Source organism: Caloenas nicobarica, chromosome 4 (assembly GCF_036013445.1).
Source record: "Caloenas nicobarica isolate bCalNic1 chromosome 4, bCalNic1.hap1, whole genome shotgun sequence".
Classification (NCBI taxonomy): domain Eukaryota; kingdom Metazoa; phylum Chordata; class Aves; order Columbiformes; family Columbidae; genus Caloenas; species Caloenas nicobarica.
In genome coordinates, this window is record NC_088248.1 from 6,626,723 (window position 1) to 6,647,654 (window position 20,932).

General features: G+C 44.7%; 1 protein-coding gene across 1 annotated transcript in view; it reads left to right on the plus strand.

Annotated features, from left to right (window-relative positions):
- The first annotated feature begins 1,772 nt into the window (after nt 1-1,772).
- Nucleotides 1,773-20,932, plus strand: part of ARHGEF38 (Rho guanine nucleotide exchange factor 38) — a 34,882-nt gene continuing 15,722 nt past the window's right edge. The window contains exons 1-4 of the mRNA XM_065634600.1: nt 1,773-1,968; nt 11,533-11,723; nt 13,922-14,045; nt 18,315-18,462. Of these exons, the coding sequence (XP_065490672.1) occupies nt 1,773-1,968; nt 11,533-11,723; nt 13,922-14,045; nt 18,315-18,462 (659 nt within the window). The remainder of the gene's footprint in view (nt 1,969-11,532; nt 11,724-13,921; nt 14,046-18,314; nt 18,463-20,932) is intronic.

The following is a 20,932-nucleotide window of genomic DNA, read 5'->3' on the forward strand; positions in this document are numbered from 1 at the left end:
CTGCTTTGCCTTTCAAGGAACTGCTGTGGTCTGACTTGCAAAACAGAAAGAGTTTCTTAGGGAATATCAAAGAGGAGGCGAGACGTAACACACGAATTGCCTACGTAAGATGTGACTTCTCTGCGCGAGCACAGAAGTCTTCCCAGTATCCCCCTCACCGCTTTATTCCTCTGCCAGGCTGTGTTTGGGCTGGACACTTTGTGCTGCACTGGCACAGTGCTGCAGTTTGACGTCGTAAATTGCTGAACAGTTTCATAACCTTTTCCTTTCACTGCTGGGTTGAAACGCGGGGCTTTCATCAGGAGGTTGCATCACAGGACCAGCTTCTTAAAGAAAAATAAAACTTGGAAAGGAGGTTACGCTACTACATTGCATCCCCGCTTGTTGTGTTTTACTACGCAGTCCTTCGGGGATGCAGCGTGGCAATGCTAAAGCAACACGCTCTGCCAGCGTATGTCAGAGGGACGTGGATCAGCGTGTGTCAGAGGGACGTGAATCGTGTCCCCTGGCAGACGCTGTGGCAATGAGCGTGCGTGACGCTGACAGCGATTAGGCTGCGCCACGGGGCTCCCGCCAGGCGTTTCCTCGAGCAGGGAGGGCCGCAGGGGGTGGGTATCACAGCAGCAGCAGTGATTGCTGCTGATGGCTGCTGGGGCTCTTCCCAGGATAAGTCCGATCCAGGCTTAGATGCCAGCAGCTCCTGCTGTTTTAACATGAGCTTGATTAGACCGGCGCTACGGAGGATCACTAGACAGTCCCTGCATGCCAGAGGCTAACAGACAGCATAATAAGATTCTTCCGGGGGCTGATCCAGAGGTATTACGAGCAGGTGTTATGGTGTCCAGTTCCTCAGCCATCTAAGCACAGTGATTTGTTACGACAGCCTCCGTGGGTCCTTGGCAGGCTTTCGTGTCACCTCTCTCTGCGTAGTGTAACACAGGACACGGCCTGATTTGAAATGAGCCTTGGCTCCATGCTGCTTGAGGGGTTTTCATCTCCCTCCCAGCCCTTTTCTTCATTGTGCTGGGGGATCGGTGTCCCTTCAAACCTGTAGATCAGGATTTACCAGCCTAAAGGCTGGTTGGGGTCGCGAGCCTGGAAAATGCAGTTTGATACGTGAGGAGTTGGGGTCCTGGCCAGGCTGCAGGTTGGGCACTAGCCCTGGGGAAGGAAAAGGAACGAGGGTCAAGGAGGTGGCTGCTCTTCCCTTCCCCTTTGCCTGCCCTCTGTTTCCCTGCTGCCCTGGCAGCGCAGAAAGGGAAGGCGATCAATGAAAGCGTGGCCGTGCCCTGCGGCACTCGGGCATCGCGCTGCCAGCACACGGCAGGGGCAGCCCAGGCAAAGCCGGGAGGATGCGGCTGCACTTGGGGGTGCCGGTACCCATGGCTGCACTTGGGGGTGCCGGTACCCATGGCTGCACTTGAGGGTGCCGGCACCCACGGCCCTGCGGCAGGGCGAGGAGCGTACCCTGGAGCTGGGGAAGCAGGCTGGGAACGGCTGCTGTTTTGGGGCTGGCTCTGAAACCGGCCCCGCCGGGCGCACTTGCATGCAGGGCAGGTGAATGCAAACGCCGCCCCGGGCGGCAGCTCGCCGGGGGTGGAGCTGCTCCGGCACAGGTGGCAGGGCTGAGCCCCGGGGCCCTGCACTGCCTGGGGAGCCCTGCTCCAAAACCAAGCCCAAAGCAACCAGCCTTCACCTGGGCAGCGAGATCACCTCCCTAAAGATCAAGCTGTTGCCCCCTTCCCAGCCACTGCCACCAAGCAAGGCTGGCCATGGAGAGCACAGACTGCCCAGGGAAGGAAGGCGTGGGGAGCCGGAGGAAGAATTTGACCTTGCTGAGGAACAAGCTGTACATGGGGGAGAGGAGGAGGACGGAGCCCATGGTGGAGGGCAATGCCGCCACCGGGGACCACGGCGCCTTGAGGAGGAGTCAGTCAGACAGGACAGAGTACAGCCAGAAGTTACAAGGTACAGGGGACGCTTGGTTGGTGCTCTGCTGCGAGGGATGCGCTGGGCTGGGGTGGGATCTCGACGCTCTCCAGCCTGCAGCCTTGAGATGACAAAGGGCATGCTGACCTCTGCCCCCACACACTCATAGCTGGAATGAACAACGGCCCCCTCTCACCCCTGCCCTCCGCTTCCAGGGTGTGAAATGTTTCCCCTAATTTTTGTAAATAATGTCGTGTAGACAGGATGCAAAATCGAAGGGTTTGGTGTGTGCCTGCAAAATCCATATGCAACCAGGATCTTTCTCCTTTGTCACCAGGATGTATTTGCAACGCAAACGGTAATGTGAAAATACGATGGCTCCATCCTATCTGGCTTTAGTTGTCATATCAAGTGGCGTATATATATATATATATGCTAACTAATTAGAAGCATCAAGGGCGGTTTTTTCTTTCATTTAAAAATACCGGGATCTATAATGTGTTTATCTGTTGCTCAGATTGTACAAGCCTGAACTGAAGTACATCCAAATACATGTTTTGATGGATATGCTGATTCAAGTCACGCCATTATAGAAAGGGTTTCTTTTCAAATCACCAAAATGCATCTGGACCAGAAATTGGCAAATTATGTCCGTATTGGGCCTGTCAATCAAAAATTAAATGTGATGCCACAAATTGAGGAAAAGCATGAAGAATGTGTATGGCTATTTCTGGGAGTGCTCTGGAACACAGACTTCTGAATTTCTGTTAGTTTCCAGGGTCTCATCACAAATGTGGGGTTTGACTATTATTATAATATGGGTATTACTAATAGTGATTTAACTGCCTAGTGACAGTCACTCTTGTGGCAACAATCCTTTATGGGGAAATAAAATAGGAAAATACTTTGGGTTGCTGTATTATGGTTTTGATGCATTTAATTAGGAAGTAGCATTACTTCAGAGAGACAATAAAAGCAGAAAGTAAAATAATAAGCATTAAAATAATAGGGTTTCTATGGGGGCTGCATACACTGAGGACAACAGAGCGGTTCATCGATTATGTTGTTCCCTCCCTGCGATAGCTAATCAATGAGAAGATGAAAAATTGTCGGTTAAGTCAGGCGTGTGCTGCAGGGATTTGGCAGAGGTGTTGCAAGGTACGAGCACGGATCGCCATGGCTGGGCAGGGAAGCTCCTGGCAGACATCCCACCAAAACCGCGTTTTTTTACTCATAAAGGGGGTTGCCCAGGTGAGGTCGAGGTTATCAGAGCAGTATCCAGCAAAAGTGTGAGATTTTCTGTCCCATGACAGGTGTATTAAGCCGCGAACGTCTCCTGTTTAAAATCTGGCGCAAAGGAGGAGGAAGCCTAGGTAGTCATGGCAGAGCATGAGGTTATGTTTATGGCAGCGGTCCAAGGAAACGGTAAATCCAGCTTTGCAGCTCCTGCCACCAGCTGAGACTGCCACGGCCACCTATCGCAAAGCACTGGTCTGGTGATGGCTCATTCTGCTTGCTCATGTTTGTTCCAGAAAAATGGTGATGGGTTAACAAGGTACCGGCAGGCTTTATATTGGATTAGAAGTTGCCTGTCCTCAGAGTGAAAATACAAAGTCGGTAGAAATTCCTATGAAGTGTATTTATGGTCTCGAGAGAAATAAACGGTTGTGTGCCAAGGCCTGATCTGGATCAAATTTTGCTGAGCTAGATGTGCCTGAATCTGATAACGATCATGGATCCCAGACCTAATGTGCTCCCTGCCAGCGCTGATGATGTGCTATGATTGAACGCCTTTATGTTCTTCATTTTTCTCACTAGCGCTTGGATGCAAAGCAGCTTACTCCAAACTGAGGGAAGTGGGTTTGTTGGCACAAAGCATTTGAGTTCTCCATTCTTGGTAAGAAAACCCAACAGATCTGTTGGAGACATAAATGGCTTGTTTTGTATCACCAGATTGGAACTTTCCCATCACCCTAGAATGGTAAATGCTTTGCAAAAATATACGGATGGTAGTAATTTGCTCTTGCTTCCCATATGAGTTGGAGGAAAAGCTCTTGTGTTTAGTCGCGCCTCCCTTCTATAGTCCCCTGTTAATAGGTTTTCTAACACACAGTCTGCAGAAGCGTGGTTGGTATTAGCAAGGACAAGGATGTCTAAGGCAGGAGCAAACCCTGCAGAACGGAATCCCCCATCAGCAGGGCTGGGAAGCCGAGAGTCAGAGGCTGCAGGGCCCCCGTCGCTGCTAGTGGCAGGCAACACAGGCACCAAGCTGTCCTTACTCTGCAATGCCTCCGCCAGAGTTACAGCACATTTGCGCAAGGTAAAGCATGGGGGAGACAGCTCTTGAGGGCCCTTCCAGCCCTCTGCGTGCTTTAAGTGGTTCCCTGAGTAGAAACCAGGCTGTTGCCTCCCTCCGCCAGCCATTTCCAGCAGCTCTGAAGTACATACGTGCTCAAAGTGCAGCTCGGTGTGCTAGAAAAATAGGTCCCCAAATAAAAGCCTATAAACAAAACCAAAACCAAACCAAAAGCATGTGAACAAGCAGTCAGGCGTACAAACTCCTGACAATACAATTTATGCCCTTGGATTTCTCTCAAGTTTTCTGTTTTATACAGAATCCAAAATATTTTCTATAAGGAGTGAGGAAGGGACCCTACCACCCAGATCTCCAGGGTGATGGAGGTGGTTTGTGCTGCAAGTCTACAAACATCAGCACAATAGCATTGTCAAAGGTGCAAACCTCTGCAAGTGTTCACTTTAAAATTAAGGATTCATTAAAAACACAAGAAAGTATTTTCATTGTTAATTATTGTACTAGAGACTTCTATTCAATACCTTATCTGGTGTGAATGGCCATGCAACACCTCCTGGCTTTGTTCTTTTTAAAAAGGAAACAAGATGCAAAGTAACCATTATATTCTCAAAGAGCCTGGCAAGCATTAGTGCATTTATTTCAGCTCATCCTGTGAGATAATCAAATGCCTGCAGCGCCATTTTAGACAGGGGAAAATAAGGCGATTGCTATCAAATGACAGGATTGCGATACAACCATGCAGTCATCTGCAACTCGTTCTTAGACGAGCCCAGACATACCTTTATCAAGCCATATGTATTTTTTCTTCCATAGTTCTCCATCAGCTAGACAGGAGCATCATTTTTCTAAAGAGGGAAGAATGAGGTTAAGGAAGATACATAAACTTATTAATATCTATGTATAGCATTAATGTTGGGATCAGTCTTTGAATTAACGTGAAGCTACCATTCTGTGAGTACCTATGTATTTCAGTAAGAGGAGTTTGCTTGGTGTAGTTATTGGCACATAAATGTTTGTATCATGGGGATAGATGCTATCAACCAAAAAAGGCAGACCATGAAAAGGAATTTAAAACATAGTTCACTGTCTGTTAGGTTTTGGACAGATTGTTTGGTTTTGTTAATAATCATATTCCAAACTTGTGCTTGGTGTGAAAAATGAGCTACAGAAAATGGTGGGTTTCCAGAAGGAACCAGAGATCACATTTGCAGTGTTCAGCAAGACAACACATGCTTTGAAAATACAAAATACTCCTTGTCTTACAAATCTATCACATATTAACTCAATAACTTTAGCTGCGAATGGGTCAACTGCACTGCTAAATGGTTTGCACATGCCTCAATTTAAAATACATCAGTGACATACATGTAATAGATACAGTGACTCAAATCACACAGCCACCACAATATATGGCCTCAGAGCTCATATCTGAACCTCAAATTTCACACTTTGCCTGTGTCTGATGTAGTTATGAGAAATAATCAACAGCAGAACTGAAGCAGAAACCTGCGAAATTATACAAATTCCTGGCAAGCTGCTACTCCTTGGTGTAAAAGAGCCCAGTCAGAGGCAGCTCATCCCCCTTCGTGTCATCACAAGCAGGGCACCTTCCTCCATCCCATCCCATCCCGTCGCATCCCATCCCATCCTCCCCCTGCCCGCAGAGCATGCTGCTCTTCCCTGGCACCTCCGCGCCTCTCCCCAGTTCCGTGTTTGCTTAGCACTGTGCTTACTGATTAACTTTCTGTGGACTACAATGCAGATAATATCCTATTTCACTGCAAAATGTATTGATCTTTGGAGTGGCTAGTTTGCTAAAGTAAAAGTCAGGACTATTACCTGAAGTGCAGGAGATGGCTTGATGAAAATAACCTCCCTGTGCCCTGTGATGAGAAATCGCAATCTAACGACGACTTTTCTTTTATCATGTCCAAATTTAAGCTTGGAGGATCTAATTCTGTTAACTTGCACTGCGATAAAGCTGGAGTTATTCCATGAACTTATTGTAGTGGCAGTCAGGCTGGGAAGTGAGCTCCTCTTTTCAGAGCAGATTCCAGTTTGTGCTGCTGTGTTTGCACAGCACTTGCCACAATCGAGTCCTGCCGTGTGGCTTAGGACTCTTAGGAGCTACTGCAGAGCAATTACTAACAGCAGCCAGGGTAAGAGAGAGGAGACTAAGACCCAAGGAGATTTACGGACCCTTCTCTGAGCGTATTAGCAAACATTTTATTAATTGGGATACTTTACATTGTGGGTCACAATGCAGCAAATCCGTGGCAAATCTTGAGGTGCGTGTGTCTCAGGGGAAGCAGTTCAGATGCAGCCCATCCTTGGTTCTTACTTTATTAACGTATCAGCTCAATGCCACAGGAGTGGGATATTTATACCGGTGTATGACACACTGGAAAGGTTTTATTTGTAAGTATCGGTGCTAACAATAAGGGCATTCTTCTGTCACCTGATGATAAGCTTTCTTCCCTTCCACCGCGGTCACATGGGATCTCTCTGTAGTCCTGTCAGCACACGTATAATTAAAGCGGTCCGCTGTCAAGGAATTGAAGAAAGAACTTGTGTGTTGAATGTAAATATTTTCTGTACCTTACGGAACAGAAAAATGATCAAAGATTGAACGACCTAATTGCAAGAAAGTCTCTGATGCAGATTTTATGAGGGAACCTGTTGCCCAGGGAGGCTGGTGCAAGGTCATGCTGGTCCTGCGGTGTTCTCCTCCTGTGTTCAGAAAAGGGAATTTTGCATGTGTAACCCACAGCGCATGTGCAACAAACCTGCTTCTGAGCAATGCTGCTGTTATGTGCATCTGTGAGTAAAAGAAAAAAAAGGCATTTTCCACAATGCTCTCCCGATCCTTTTGCATTTCAATGCCGAACTTGGAGATCAGCAGATCTAATCTGCACCACGGTTGCACCATATCGTTGCACTGTAACAACTCTGGTGCAAAACTGTAATGACACCCCTACGAAGTGAGGTGGTCCCTTACAAGGGGAGCGGGGCCTGCAGTAAATCTCCTTGTGTGTTGTTAGCTCATGCGATGCGCTTGTCTCGCACGCAGTGGGACACTCCATCCTTTCCTGCTGCTCCCATTTCAGACTCCCCCCGTTACAAGGATGCCAGTGCCCCGTGTCCCGGCCCCCGCGGTGGAAGCCAGGGGTGTAAGGGGCAGAGCCACAGTACGAGGGGAGATACAAGTGGGGAGAGGAAAGCTGCCACAGCAGCAGTCTCTGAGCTTGGCCGCCTGTGTTTCACTCCCAAATCCAGCTGATAACAGCCGGCATAAATTCCCATCTGTAATCACTAGGTTATCTGAGGGTGCAGGCTATCTGAGGGCTTGCTTTCACAGAGGAATAATTTTATCTAGGGTGGTGTGAGACTCAGGTTTCACATGTGAAAACACAGTAATGCTGTAATTTGTTTGTTATACCTTGATAATTTTTGCCTTCACTGCTTCCCTGTGCCAGACAAAATCCCTGTACCTGCACAGCGTGAGTACAGAACTTGCATTCCTTTGGTGTTCCCCAAACGCTGCCTAAGTAATGACAAGGCCTGTTCCTCATCCCATGCCCTGACATCACTGTACTTGTTGCTACATTCTGTGTCAGCATCTTCACTTCCAGATGGAAAGCATTAGATGGGGAGAAACTTGGGTCCCGTCCCCAAGGGCAAATGTAATATCCAAACTGAGCATCTTACCTGAGAGGAAGGATTGATGGAGCAGACCTCTCAGAACTGCTCAGTCTCTAGGTGGGAAAGCCAGGGAAATTTGGACACATAGATCTTGCAGACCTGCTCTGGCTGCTCCTCCAGTCGCTTGCTGTGGATCCCCCAGTACCTCGCTGGGCCCTGCGGCACTGGCACATTGCAGGCTCTGCTCCTCTGTGCTCTCCCTGCACTGCTGGATGTCTCCATCTGCGGGATATTTTTAGACTTCACACTTGTGAGAAACGTTTTTTCCAAGGCACACAGCTGCTCTGTCCATGTCACAACACAGTGAACCTCCTGTTTTGTGCAACTAGAGCTGTGTACTTCAACACACCGCTGCAAGACCGAAGTCACACACAGCTGGAAGACCAAAGTCAACGCCTTCCTCTCCAAAGCAAAGTCCTCCAGAAAGGCGGCTCCTGCAGATAACTGACATCGCAAAGCAACAATTGCAAACATTACCTTCTACCTCACATTCATATGCCTACTAAAAGTACCAATTACGTTTCGTAAACTGGTCTTAGGATGTAGCTGTCTAATAAACCATTCAACAGGCAGTTTTTTCTTTTTCTTAAACCTGGCTTCTGCAAGGATGAACGAGCCAAATTCTTACTGTAACAGTTAATCTTCAGCAATGTCTCTTCCTGCTAATCCTCTCTCTTGAACAATTCTGGGGCTGGTACGCATTACCAGGTAGAAACAAGTCTGCTTATATTCCAGATATTAACTTGCTGTTTGTGCATTCATGAAACTTTTACTTACTCCACAAGGATTTCAGCAAGGTACTAATGTTCTCAAACTGGTTAAAAGCAATCAGCTGAACATGAAATCACAGGTTTTGGCTGTAATCATCACTTCAGGATCTTGATGTTGCATTATATAGAGACAGGCATGTCTGAAATGAAAAAGTTAATGTATTGGGTGAAAATGAACAATTATATTACTTTTAACAAAAGGGTACGTTTATTAAAAAACATGTTTTCTATAAGGAAACAGCACCTAGCTGATATTTCTCATGGTTATTTCTTCCTGTTGAGAACAGTTTTTATTTCCTGGCATTATTATCTATCATGCAATAAGGATAATAGATCAGCCCTGACATAGTTCAAGCATCAAATTTGATCAGGGCAATCTAATGACATAAACTGAAAGAACAGCCCCTCAAGGGATTGCAAATTCAAGCCTGAAGTGGGATAACAGTGGCTTTGTTTTGCGCATATAATGCCCTCTTCTGTACCAGTATAAAAGATAAGAAAGTTCTTTTGCAAAGAATCTTGTGTTTACCTTCAGATTCCATCTGATATCGTAACAATGCTGTATCTGAGATGAAATGACACTTCTGAGATCTTCCAGGATGTCTGGTCCTCTCTGTACTTTCTCAAGAGTCACCTTGAACTCTCGCATACAGACACATGCATGCAAACATTTTCACACCCGATCTCAAGAAAAATGCTGATTTTGATGCAGAACTGGAGCAGAAATTGATTGTTCATGTGGTTCCTTGTGATTTATGAGTGTAGTAACATACCGCAAGTTTTTAGAGGAAAAAGTACCTGCCGTTTTAGCATGTAAGCAGCAGGCAAGGCCGTGTCATTTTGCACCCCTAGCAGAAAATTGCTCAGAGGGAGCTGTGGAGTGGTGTGAGTACCGATTTCGCTCTCCTCCTCACTAAAATAAGGGCAGAGTCTGTTTCTTCCAGAACACAGCACCTTTGGTTCTGTGCGCTCACACCAGCACGGACTCACTAGGGCAAAATTCAGCTTGGAATTCTTTCAATAGCCCAAGCCTTGCAGAGGGGAGACATTCCGATCATGTTTCTATTTTATTGTCCATGTGCAAACTTGAGGACAAAATGTTCATGCCTGTGTTATGCAGACACTTCAAGGTTAAAAACTCAAAAGGAGAAAGTGCATCTAAATACAAAAAGTCTGAAAAAACAGCCCCTCCTTCCCAGTTTGTTTGGGTTCCTTGTCCTCACTGTTTAAAACTATCAGTACAGAGGCAGAGATGCAGTCCCAAAAGCAGCTATTTAAAACTAAAGCTGTGGTCACATCAGTCTCACTAGAAAACCTGATGGGAGAAGGATCAATAACAAACCTGTCCTTTCTGAATACCAGTGGCCAGCATAGTCGTAGAAGGGGTTGAAGATGATGATACATTGGTTTTACAACATTTCACAGCTCTCAGCGGAAGGTGGTTCAAAGCCCTCTCTCCTGAAAGCTGCTCGGTTTTCCCACAAGTCCAGCTCCAGGTTGTCACCTACAGCCTCGGCCGGTGTTGTATGGGTGAGATGCATGCTGCTTGGCACTCACTCGAGTGCTCATGACCTCAGCCTTGACAATAAATCCAAAAAACTGCATTATATTCTGTATTGGCTCTCAGCAAGCAAAGCATCAGATACTGCCTGCTATTGCCTCATTATACAGTGTGCTCCCTATGAGAAGTTGACACGAAGGCGTAGCGTTCTGATCCTCAGCAGAGATTTCCATCCTTGGCCGCTAAGCAATAAAAGCCCGTGCTGTCAAAGCGCGGCCTGGGTAATGCGAAGATGAGTAGGGTAATGATATGTCCATCTTTCTTGGTGCTCTGCACCATCTTGTGGCTAGCAGAAAAAATCCTCTGAAATATTTCACTTTTTTTTTTCCCCCCATGTGTGTTTTCCCTAATGCAAAATACAGATTGTCAGTGTACACAGATAAAATTTGGTGCCCTTTGTACAGCTGACATGGATGTCTGCAGGCTGGCTTACAAACCAGCAAAAGGCAAGACCATCAGATAAGTAGGTCCTGTAGCACACATGAATTACCTATCTGTAGAAGGCTTGCTTGCTTTTCCATGTATTTGGAACAAATCAGATATTCTAGGTCTGAAGTGTGGAAAAATAGTTAAGAATGTTTTGATCCCAGTGATATTTGTTGTTCCAATAAATGTTTGTTATTGATCATTAAAGGTTTTCCCATATTTTCCTGTAATTCCTTTGCCTCTGTCAAATAAGTATTTTTAAACAGAATTATGAGTTTCATCATCATTGTAACGTTGTCTTAATTTAAAAGTTTATCTTCGAGTACCTACGACCCTCAGCCTTCCATGAACAGAGGCAAAATTACATTGTACAGAGCAAAGGTTATTCCAGTGAAGCTTATTTATGGTAAACACAGCCTTTTTCTTCCACAGGAAGATGTTTTCTCCCATCCTCCAAATCATTATAGATGTAGAAGGGCATCAGCTATCCTTGAATTTCAGTGTGACAAGGATCAGACTCTCCTGTGCTCCATGGAAAATTTCTGCCCACATAAATAACACAAAAACTGGGGGAGCCAGTGATGGGTTATCCCCTTACTGCCAAATGGACTCTTTCCTTCACCACACGCTTGTCCGCTTTTAGAGGAGGCAGATGGGACGACATTCAGTCTGATCTGGGATTGCCATTTCTTTTGCGTCTTTTCCTGCTCCACGTGGTGATTTTGGAGTTTCCAGCAAGCACTGTTTACGTTCCCCTGTGGTCACGCAGGGCAAACTGGGGAAGCACGTGCGGTTATGATGCTCCTCACAAATCTCCCTCTTTTAAACAGAAAAGATGTCCCCTCAAGTGGGGTCTCCATCCCCTGCCACTTCACCGCAGGAGGATGAAGAACAAGTCAGGAGGCGCATGATGGCCAGGAGGTTGAAAATCATCGCAGAACTCATGCAGACGGAGAAAGACTATATCAGCGACCTGGATCTCTGCATCAAGGAAGTGATTCAGCCTCTGAGAAAGAAGCAGGTGAGTGCTGGGGGTGGAGGAGGAGGTGAGGTGGTGATGTCAGGGTCTCCACTCACCCACGTTCTGCTCACAGATAACCTTAATGCAAGCACAGATAACTTTATCCAGCCTTTCAGACAGCTGTTGTGGAGAAATACCATGTCTAACAGCCCAGTGAGCACTTCAGAATTTGCATTCTACGCAGAAAGAATTTGCATTCTACACATTTAAGAAGGAAGGCTCATAAACTATCTTTCAGGCGAAAGATCTTATTAGGCCAATGATACCTATTTTCCTTTCAGCTGAGACTTCAAAGAGCACCTTTTCCTTAACAGTATTTCAATTGTTAGAAAAATTGTGCAGCGGAAAGCTGGGAGTAGAAGGAGAGGTTGTTCAGAGAAAGATTCATATTTGTGTGGCCTGCAACATAGCATTCACAGAGGCTGCACAAATGATGTCTGCTGCTAATACAGTATAAAAACAATTTGAAACAGACCTTAACCCAAATGTTCTGTGTGTAGGGTTTCTTATGAAACTGGTGACAAAATAGAGGTGCAGGGGCCAAAGTGTCTTTAGATGACGTTGGCACTGCCTCTTTGGGAAACACTGCGGCCAGCTGAAGCTTGTTTTGTTTAAGGACCATTTTTCTTCCTTATAGCTCTGTCAGAGTTTGTTCCAAGCTGTTTGCAGAAGACCTGGCATCTGCTGACATAGCTTTAAGGAGTTCTTGACTTCTTCTTCCTCCTCACTTGTTTATCTACTTGGAAGTAGTCTCCACCTGAGTCCCTCCCCAGCCTGGCCAGCACTGAGCAACAGGAGTCCCTGGTTGAATGTGCTGAGATTTTTGACAAGTGTGCTGTATTCCTTTGCTCTTTTCCAGCCAACTGAAAACATACGTTTCAATTCTGTCCTTTGTCAGTGTATTAAAGTGTTTAAGTGTCCCTGCACAGCGTAGTTCCAAATACTATGTAGGCATTGTACTGGAGCAGAGGTCGGAAGTCCTGTGCTAGATGTATACAGGAAAAGCAATTTAGAGATTATAACTGTCTTAATTTAATAAACTCTGCATTTTTGAAAGGCTTTCAAGAATGTTATATGGTTTTAAGGCTAGTTGGCGGATAAACTACTGTACTGAAAGTTTGTAATGTGTTTAGAGAAGGATAGCATTTAGAAAATTGACCTAGCAATGAATCTGTTTCATATTTCCAAATGGATAAAACATGTTTTAGCCCCTATAATACTTACAAAGAAATTAACTGCATTAGTACTGAAAGTATATTTCTGATTCTGTTACAATGGCATGCAATTTGATCCTCCTGGCATCTGGTAAGCTGCTATGTAAGTCAGCAATTCTATTTCTAATAGAGATACACTCAGAGGATATCATTACGGATGTCGAAATCAATCTTGCCTTTGTTCTCAGTATCGGCACATTACCACTGGCTATCTCCAGTTGTCCCCGAATATTAACTATTGCCCTGCTGTGCAAGGAATAACTAACTACTGCATGAAAAGTATGTCTCCTGGAATTTTTTTACTTGCTTTAAAATGAGTAGGGACAGGGATCCAAATTTTCTGTTGGTGTAAATTGATGCAGTTCACGCAAGTCAATGTTTTGTGCCCAGGATCTGCAGGAAGCTCTTTAGGTTATATTAATACCCAGAATTGTAAATGTGTTTCTTTTAGTGGAAATTATATGATCTTAGTTGTATTTTTGGATTTATAGGACAACTAACTTAACATGGTACCACCATCTGGAAGACTTTGTACCCGGTAGCTGGCACCAAAGCACCAAGGTCTCAGTTTATGTGGCGGCCGCTGTTAGCAACTGGTAATCAGGGAATCAAACCCACTGTCAACTATTCTTTTCCTAAGCGGGAAAGTAAACAAACATTTTAAAGCCAGCTAAGGATCTTTTCTTATTCAGATGATAATATTTATTTCCTTCCTAGGCAAATACTTTCAGGTTAGGGATAGTTCAAAATAAGGTTAAAAGCACTTGATAACATACCCTTTGTTAAGTGCGTCAATCATATTATACGAATCTGAAAACTGTATATGTGTCCTTGAAGTCACAAGGAGGATGTTTATATGAGGTTTTGCAGAAGTGGCACTTCCTGAAGTGTTGAATACTCAGGGTTTAGCAAGAGAAGGTCTGTAATACACAATGTCCTTCTTTATCCTTCGTCAGTAGCCACTTAATATTTGTATTCCATTAGATTGCTCGCTTTGACGTGGATGGCTTGTTTAGCAACATTGAATTGGTCCATCAAGTATCAGCCAAACTGCTGTCATTGTTGGAAGAAGCCACGACAGATGTGGAACCACCCATGCAAATAATCGGTATGTTTACTGTCCTCTTGAGTTCTACAAAGCTACGTGAAAGAATAAACAGAACAGTCTCCTGTCCTCTACCCTCATCGGACTTAACTAGTACCGCTCCCAGTGGCTAACATGCTACAAGCTGTCCATAATGACACCGGAAAAATGACATGTGAAACCTGTCCAGTTGCTCTACTGTACTCATATGATCATGATGCTCCTTTTCCATCTATCTGGATGTTGAGGGGAAGGGAGAAAGGGGAGAGTGAGTTTAGCATGAGTAAAAACTGCAGCACTGGGTTATGCCACATACTGATAATACCCTTTTCACATAGTTTGATATTGCCTACCTAACTCTGCTCCCACACCAGCTCTTATATTGCATACCCAGAATCGTACCATTCAAGAAAAGCACTAAAAATGATTGGAATAATAAACACATCACACCTCCCTCGAGCATTGTAAACGTGTATCTATTGTCAATACAATTAATCTAACAGGTGGTTAAGGCTTAAGAGGGACACGGTCAGTAAAGGCAAGAAAGCTGTAGTTGTTATGAAGTTTGTGAGAATCTGTGCAGGAATGTCTGTAGGGATCAGGGTATTTTCAGCAAACAGGTTGCTCCTGGATATGTTACCAGTCACACATTCTGCGGGTGAGGCCGTGAATGTTAGGGCTGTGATCTATTCACTTGACATTCTGGCATAGCTGGAGAGATGTAAGTTACCACTCACCAGCTCTTCCTTAACTGCTTCTTCAGAGCAGGGGCAGTACCTGATCCACCCTAAGGGATCAGGTGAGAATTCTTAACTTGCTTCAGTGCAAAGTCAGCCAGTTTAGCTTAAAAAACTTGCAGCTATGATTCAGAGGTCAGAGAGGTTCTTTCTTCCCTAAACTGACCACAAAGAACAGGTAACATGTTATAGAAAGGCCTCCTCTTCTCACAAATAATGGGGTAAAAATTATCAGTTGCTGTTTGGCTAAGAAACATGACATTAAAGTATATGAGGCTTGGGAATGGTATTAATCCTAGCACGTCTCAATCTGGTTTGCCAAGGCAACAGCTTAACGTAGTTTGATGCGACTGTGTTGTTTGGCGGTATTTCAATAAAAGTGCATCATGATGAGTCATACCCTTAACAAGCAATGTTCTATTCTAGCAGGAAGTGCTTTGCTCACAGCCAAGAGAATCATCCTTTTAGTTCCCTGCCACATCCAGAAGTGAAGACAAACAGTTTCATCCATCTATTAGGTTGTATTTCTCCAGAATCAGACAAAGAACCATGAAAATGTATGGGACTGTGGATCACAAAGTTGGCTAAATTATGGCAGGGAAAAAGATGGCAAGTAAGGTGTGATGTGTTCTTCCAAACACTGAGACAAAAGCAGGGAGAATAACTGCATCACTATAAACAATAAGTTAGTAAGTTTGTCGTCCCCCAAAAGTGCAGCAAGGTGATAATTTTGTCTTCAGGATCTTCATAATTGGTGTAAAAATTGGTAAAGCCAGTCTATAGAAAAAGCAGGCTGAGAATCTGTTTAACACTCCCATCATATTCTATCATGTTTATGGTATTTAAACATCTTGCATTGAAATATCTTACTTTGGAAGGCAACCCAGTGCTGGTGAGGTTGAGGAGAACTGCTAATCCCCTGGTTTGAAACCAAAACAATGTGGTTACTCATATTTTAGTGTATGGTCTCCGCACCTTATGCTGTGTCCACCTTGATGAGTAGTAATGTCCAATAGGATCAGACTTGTAAAGTGAAACAGTTGGTGCTAAGGACCTGGTATCCATACGGCATGTGTCAAGAGGTCTTACTTCAGATGGCTGTAGCCTGTTCCTGTAGACTGAGATAAGCCCTTTATGGTTGGATGCGTAAAATGTGCCCTCGGAGTGTGTCTTCTGGTAACTACCATCCTCAAAAGGATCCAGTTCGTCTGTCCAGTTTTGTGCTAATATAGATGAATCTTTTCTGGTGCTTGGTCTTCTGATGCTTAAACGCCGCTCAGGTTAAATACCTTTCTAGTTCTCTCCTGTATTTTTTCTGCTCTCTGTTCTGGATGCTGTATACAGAGGAACATGAAAACTTAGTAACCTTACCCTGGCATTAGCTTTTAGACCCCTTCTTTCTCCCTCTCCCACTGCTGTCCACGCAGGAAGCACCACTGAAAGCCACAGGGAGAAACTGTTTCTGTTGTTCAAGCCTTCCTCCTTGGATTTTCTCTTTGAGACTGATGACCACCACACTTAAGAAGAGGCATCAGGCAGATTTGGGTCTGTCAGAATGTGCAAAAGACTCAGCATTTTTAAACCTGTGCCGAAATACCATGTGGTTTTGGCCCATAAAGCAAGCTCCCGCAGTGATATGCCCAAAGCTCATCTGATTCGGTTCGTGTGGCTCAGAACCAAGAAGGGCTTCAGGCTTAAGAAATCTGTCTGCTTTTAAAAGGCCTTATCCGTGAAATCAGCACATAATTTTTCTCATCACTGAGCATCAATGAAAGTATCTGTCATCGTGGCACAATACATCAGTGAACAGATTTTGCTCATCTCTTTCGTTCTGGAGAAGTGAATGATAATTTCCAGCCTCCAGTATCTGCTGAAATAAGCTGTAAATCTACAGCTTGCATTTTTGCTACTCAAAACATAACCTCAGTTGAGGGCTTAGCATAGTACGGGCTGTGCTAAACACTTGGGGCCCCGCTTAAAGTTGGTGAAAACCGTGAGAGTTGTGAATCAGGTGCCAAGGGAGCAGGATCAAGAGAAAGTTTGTTAAGGTTTCCCCTTACCCCGGTGGCTGATAAAGGCCCGTGTAGCAAGTTCACAGGAAAGTCAGGATGCAAAGCGCGTTGGTAGCCATCTGCATAAGCATTAAGCACAAGACGGAGATTACAGACAGCTCAAGAGCATTTAACTATAGTGTGCTGGTGCTTTTCTGACTGTGGCCTCACAGTAGCTAAAATGAACTCATGGTCTTAGCTCCGTCACTGTTGTTCCCTTATTCGCACCTTGGAACCAACATGCATTAGAAGCCCAGTTAACCTTCGCTGCTAAGGGAAAAAACCCGGAGCTGTGTTACTGTGGTAACTGAATCATTTTTCACTTTAAGACGGAGCAGTTCAATGCAATGTATTATGAAACAGCCCACACCGGTCAGGATGAAACATGCAGGATGCCTGACAGCTTGGCACTCACTCTGTGAATGAATAGAGAGCTCCCAATTAGTGTGGTGTTCGGCTTTTAACTTTAATAATCATTACTATAACTCAACCAGAATGTTTATAAAACATTGGACTGGTTGCCACATAGATGTAATTTTCAGTAAATGCCTGAGACAGGAGTTTTCACCATTCCTGTTGTTTGTTATCTGCATTTCCATGGATGCTGATCAGGGTGCTACTACATAACGGTGTAAGAACCGAGTGAATATCTCAGCAGAAGAGCTGAAGCATGTCTTCTCCGCTCAGATAATATTTCTTACATACACAGAAACCAATACAGGAGTTTTCACCTGAAAGGATTAGGCACTGGAATGAAATGGGAAATGGGTGCAGGACTACTTTAGTGCCTCTAAAACTCTGAACTGTTCTTTTGGGAAAACGGTGGTGTGGAGGACTGGAAATGGAAATGTTTTCCCCCTTTGGTTGTATATAAACCTAGATACTATATAAAAATGGCTGTAATCCATGGCAGTTTTATTTAATTAGGGGAGGAGGTTGTTCCTCTGTCAATGTGAAGAAAAATCTCTATTCTAGGCCATAACAATTGCCATTCCAGGATTTTGCAAAACAGATAAAAGTGAAATGGCTAATGGAAGTTAGAGTCATTATTCCTGTTATAACCCATTTAAGTTCATATTCAGTTGGAAAAAAAGTCAAAAGGAAAATTAACAGGGTTACATTCACCCCTCCTACCAGTCCACGACACAAAAATGGTCTCTCCTTAGCAGTTAAGCTTCTCCTGTGTGGTTTCCACTGAAGGGGCATTTAACTGGGGCAGTGAATTAGGGGGTTGTGTATGAAGGGGTGCAGAGTGTAGAGATTTAATGCCGTTTCCTGGGGGAATTTTTGTGCATTAACACTGATATAACGGTGCCTGGCTATGACAAAGATGAGCAGCTGAGAAATACATGTAATAAATAATGCACATAAACACGCAAGATCATTTCTAAGGGAAGTAAAGTGGAAGCCAGCCTTTTTAGCTCACGGCTAATGTGGTGGAATAATAAAACTCCTTCTGAGATGCTGTTGTCTGGCTTGACACGCTTTGTTTTTCTCCTTAACAGGGGAAGTGTTCTTGCAGATTAAAGGCCCACTAGAAGACACATATAAAATCTACTGCTATCACCATGATGATGCACACACCATGCTGGAATCCTATGAAAAGGATGAAGAACTGAAGCAGCATTTAAGACACTGTGTACAGTCCTTAAAGTAAGATCTTTTCAAATGATGATTTCCGTCCACAGTCAGTTGCCTGGCAGGGAACATTTTAAATGGATGTAGATGAAAGGTCCCCTGTAAATCTGGAGTTTTATGAGGCTTGCTGGGAGCTCTGGCTTCTGCTGCTTTCATGAAAAGATGACAAGCCAGGGGCCATGATTAGATTTCTTTCTCTCTAAGATGGCCAAAAATAGCAGAAGAAACGTTGCTCTTCCCTTAGCTTCAGTGCCCCATACTGGCAAAAAAACCCTGCATCATATCATGGGCAATTTGGAACACCTTACCCAGCTCCCAGGAAACTTGCTGCCCCCATCTTCAGCAACTCTATTGTGTGAATTAAAACAGCGTGTGGAGAAGCTGTTCACATGCACTGATGTTTCTGGGCCCGCGCTGCAAGGCCTCGGGGACCTGGAGCAGCTGTGTGGTGCCGGACCCCTCATAATGGGGGTATTTGAGAGTGATCAGCGTTGGAGCAAGATGCCAGGTCCCACCAGTGGAAGGTCCTTTGTGCCCAAGATGCCAGGTCCCACCAGTGGAAGGTGCTTTGTGCCATCAGCTCCAGTGCCAGCCCCTTGCGGAAATGTGTTGAGAACTGGGGATGCTGCAGAATAACAGATCCATCTTTCTTCCAGTGTGGCTTCTTCCTGCAGCCAGTCACAGGAACCAGCTCATCTACTCCACAGAGAATGCTTCTCTTCCCACCCATAAATCCCCTTGCCCCTTCAGATGGGAGATCCAGCCCCAGGTCCAGGAAAGGCCCATTGCTGCATGCTTATAGGAGAGATGTAAAGCTGTCACAAATAATAGAGCGTACATCAGCAACTCACATTTCAACCATAGCCCAGTTAGTGATCAGTCTGCAGAGATGTGTTAAGACTTAGGAGGTGGGAAGTATGTCCAAGTGAAATCTGGAAAGAACAGTGGAGGAGAATATTAACAGCATTAAAAGAGAAATGTTCACTTTGGAGACAGGTTATGCTGAAAATAAGGCTTATTTTGTGCAACACCTTCAGTTATTAAGTACACAACAAGCTATATGTGCAGGGTACTTAGCCTTTAGTTACCCTGGAAGTTAAAAAAAATAGATTTTCTTATAAACTCAGGCTTTCAGGCTAATGGATGGCCAAATATCTCCCCTAAAGGGATGTTCTAGTTGCTGATGCCTACAATATTTTTTTCAAGCTGATCAAGAGAAGCCACTTCTGTCGTCCGTTCATCCCTGCTGCTAAGGCAAGGGACATGGAAGGAAATAAAGATAAAAGATAGTGTCTACGTACATCCTAGGGTGGATGCTGCCACTTGAATTCCAGAACCAGCAAGAGGAGCCCCTGTTCTACCATCACAGCTGGGATTTGTGAAGAGAAAGGTTATTTTCTGCTGAGCCATTGTAGCCTTTGCTAGCAGGAAGTGACAAAACCTTCCCCACAATGAAGCCTTGTTTTGTCTTGTTCTTTCCTGGTCAGCCTTTAAACGGGAACCAACGAAAAAAACACTGGTGCATGTTTACTACGTTGAGATTTTCCCCGGTGCCTACAGATTGCCGCCAATTCAAACATTAAAGGCCCAGAAAGAGCACACTCAAAACCAGAGCTGTGGTCACGTAAACCTGTTGCTACTGATTGGAGAATACTTCTGGGAAGAAAATTATGCAGCATTTTTACCAAATAAGGTATAGGCTGTTTTCCATTGTGAGACACAATAAATGCAGGGGCTGGCGATGACTACTTGAAAATGTTTACTTAAATAATTTTTTTTTCCCCTTGGAAACACTATTGTTCAATTTTTTTAAAAAATTGAAATGGGCCCACCTTACTAGGGGCTTCTGTTCTTCAGCTGAGTAACATCTCCCATGTGAAAAACAACTTCTATATCAGGAGCAATTTGAGAGTGGCACTCTGCACATCTGCACAGACAAATCAGACTTAATTAGCCATGCTGAGATTCCTGTTCCTGCTGTTGACTGAAGAGGAAAAATTCCATCCCAAAATGTAGGTGTCTGCCCTGGAGACATGTGTAAATCCAAATTCTGTAGAGTCCTGTGTTTCAGCAGCGATTATGCAAACTGGGGATGTTGTTTGCTAGCTTAGCCAAGGAAATGCAGCTGGTAAAAATGAAAGGATGCTGGCAACTACCTGCTCTGCTTTCAGCCTGAAGTAGCTTGGTCAACTGTTGCAGGGGCAGAGGGACATCATAAGCATGCAAAGTGCTGACAGTACAGAGGCAATGAAAGCACCAGCTTCCAGATGCTCAGTGAGGCACCGGTGGGCAAGGAGATAAGAGTGCAGGCAGTCAGGAAGCAGTGACTGATGATGTGATGTCAGGAAAGCCTAACCCAGAGAGGGAGTGACATTTTGGTTCCCTTGCATTTGAGCGAATTCATACCACAAGGAAAATATTATATGCATAGGTTTGAATGTTTCCAAACTACAATTGTACATCCCTGCTGCTTTCAGTGTATGTA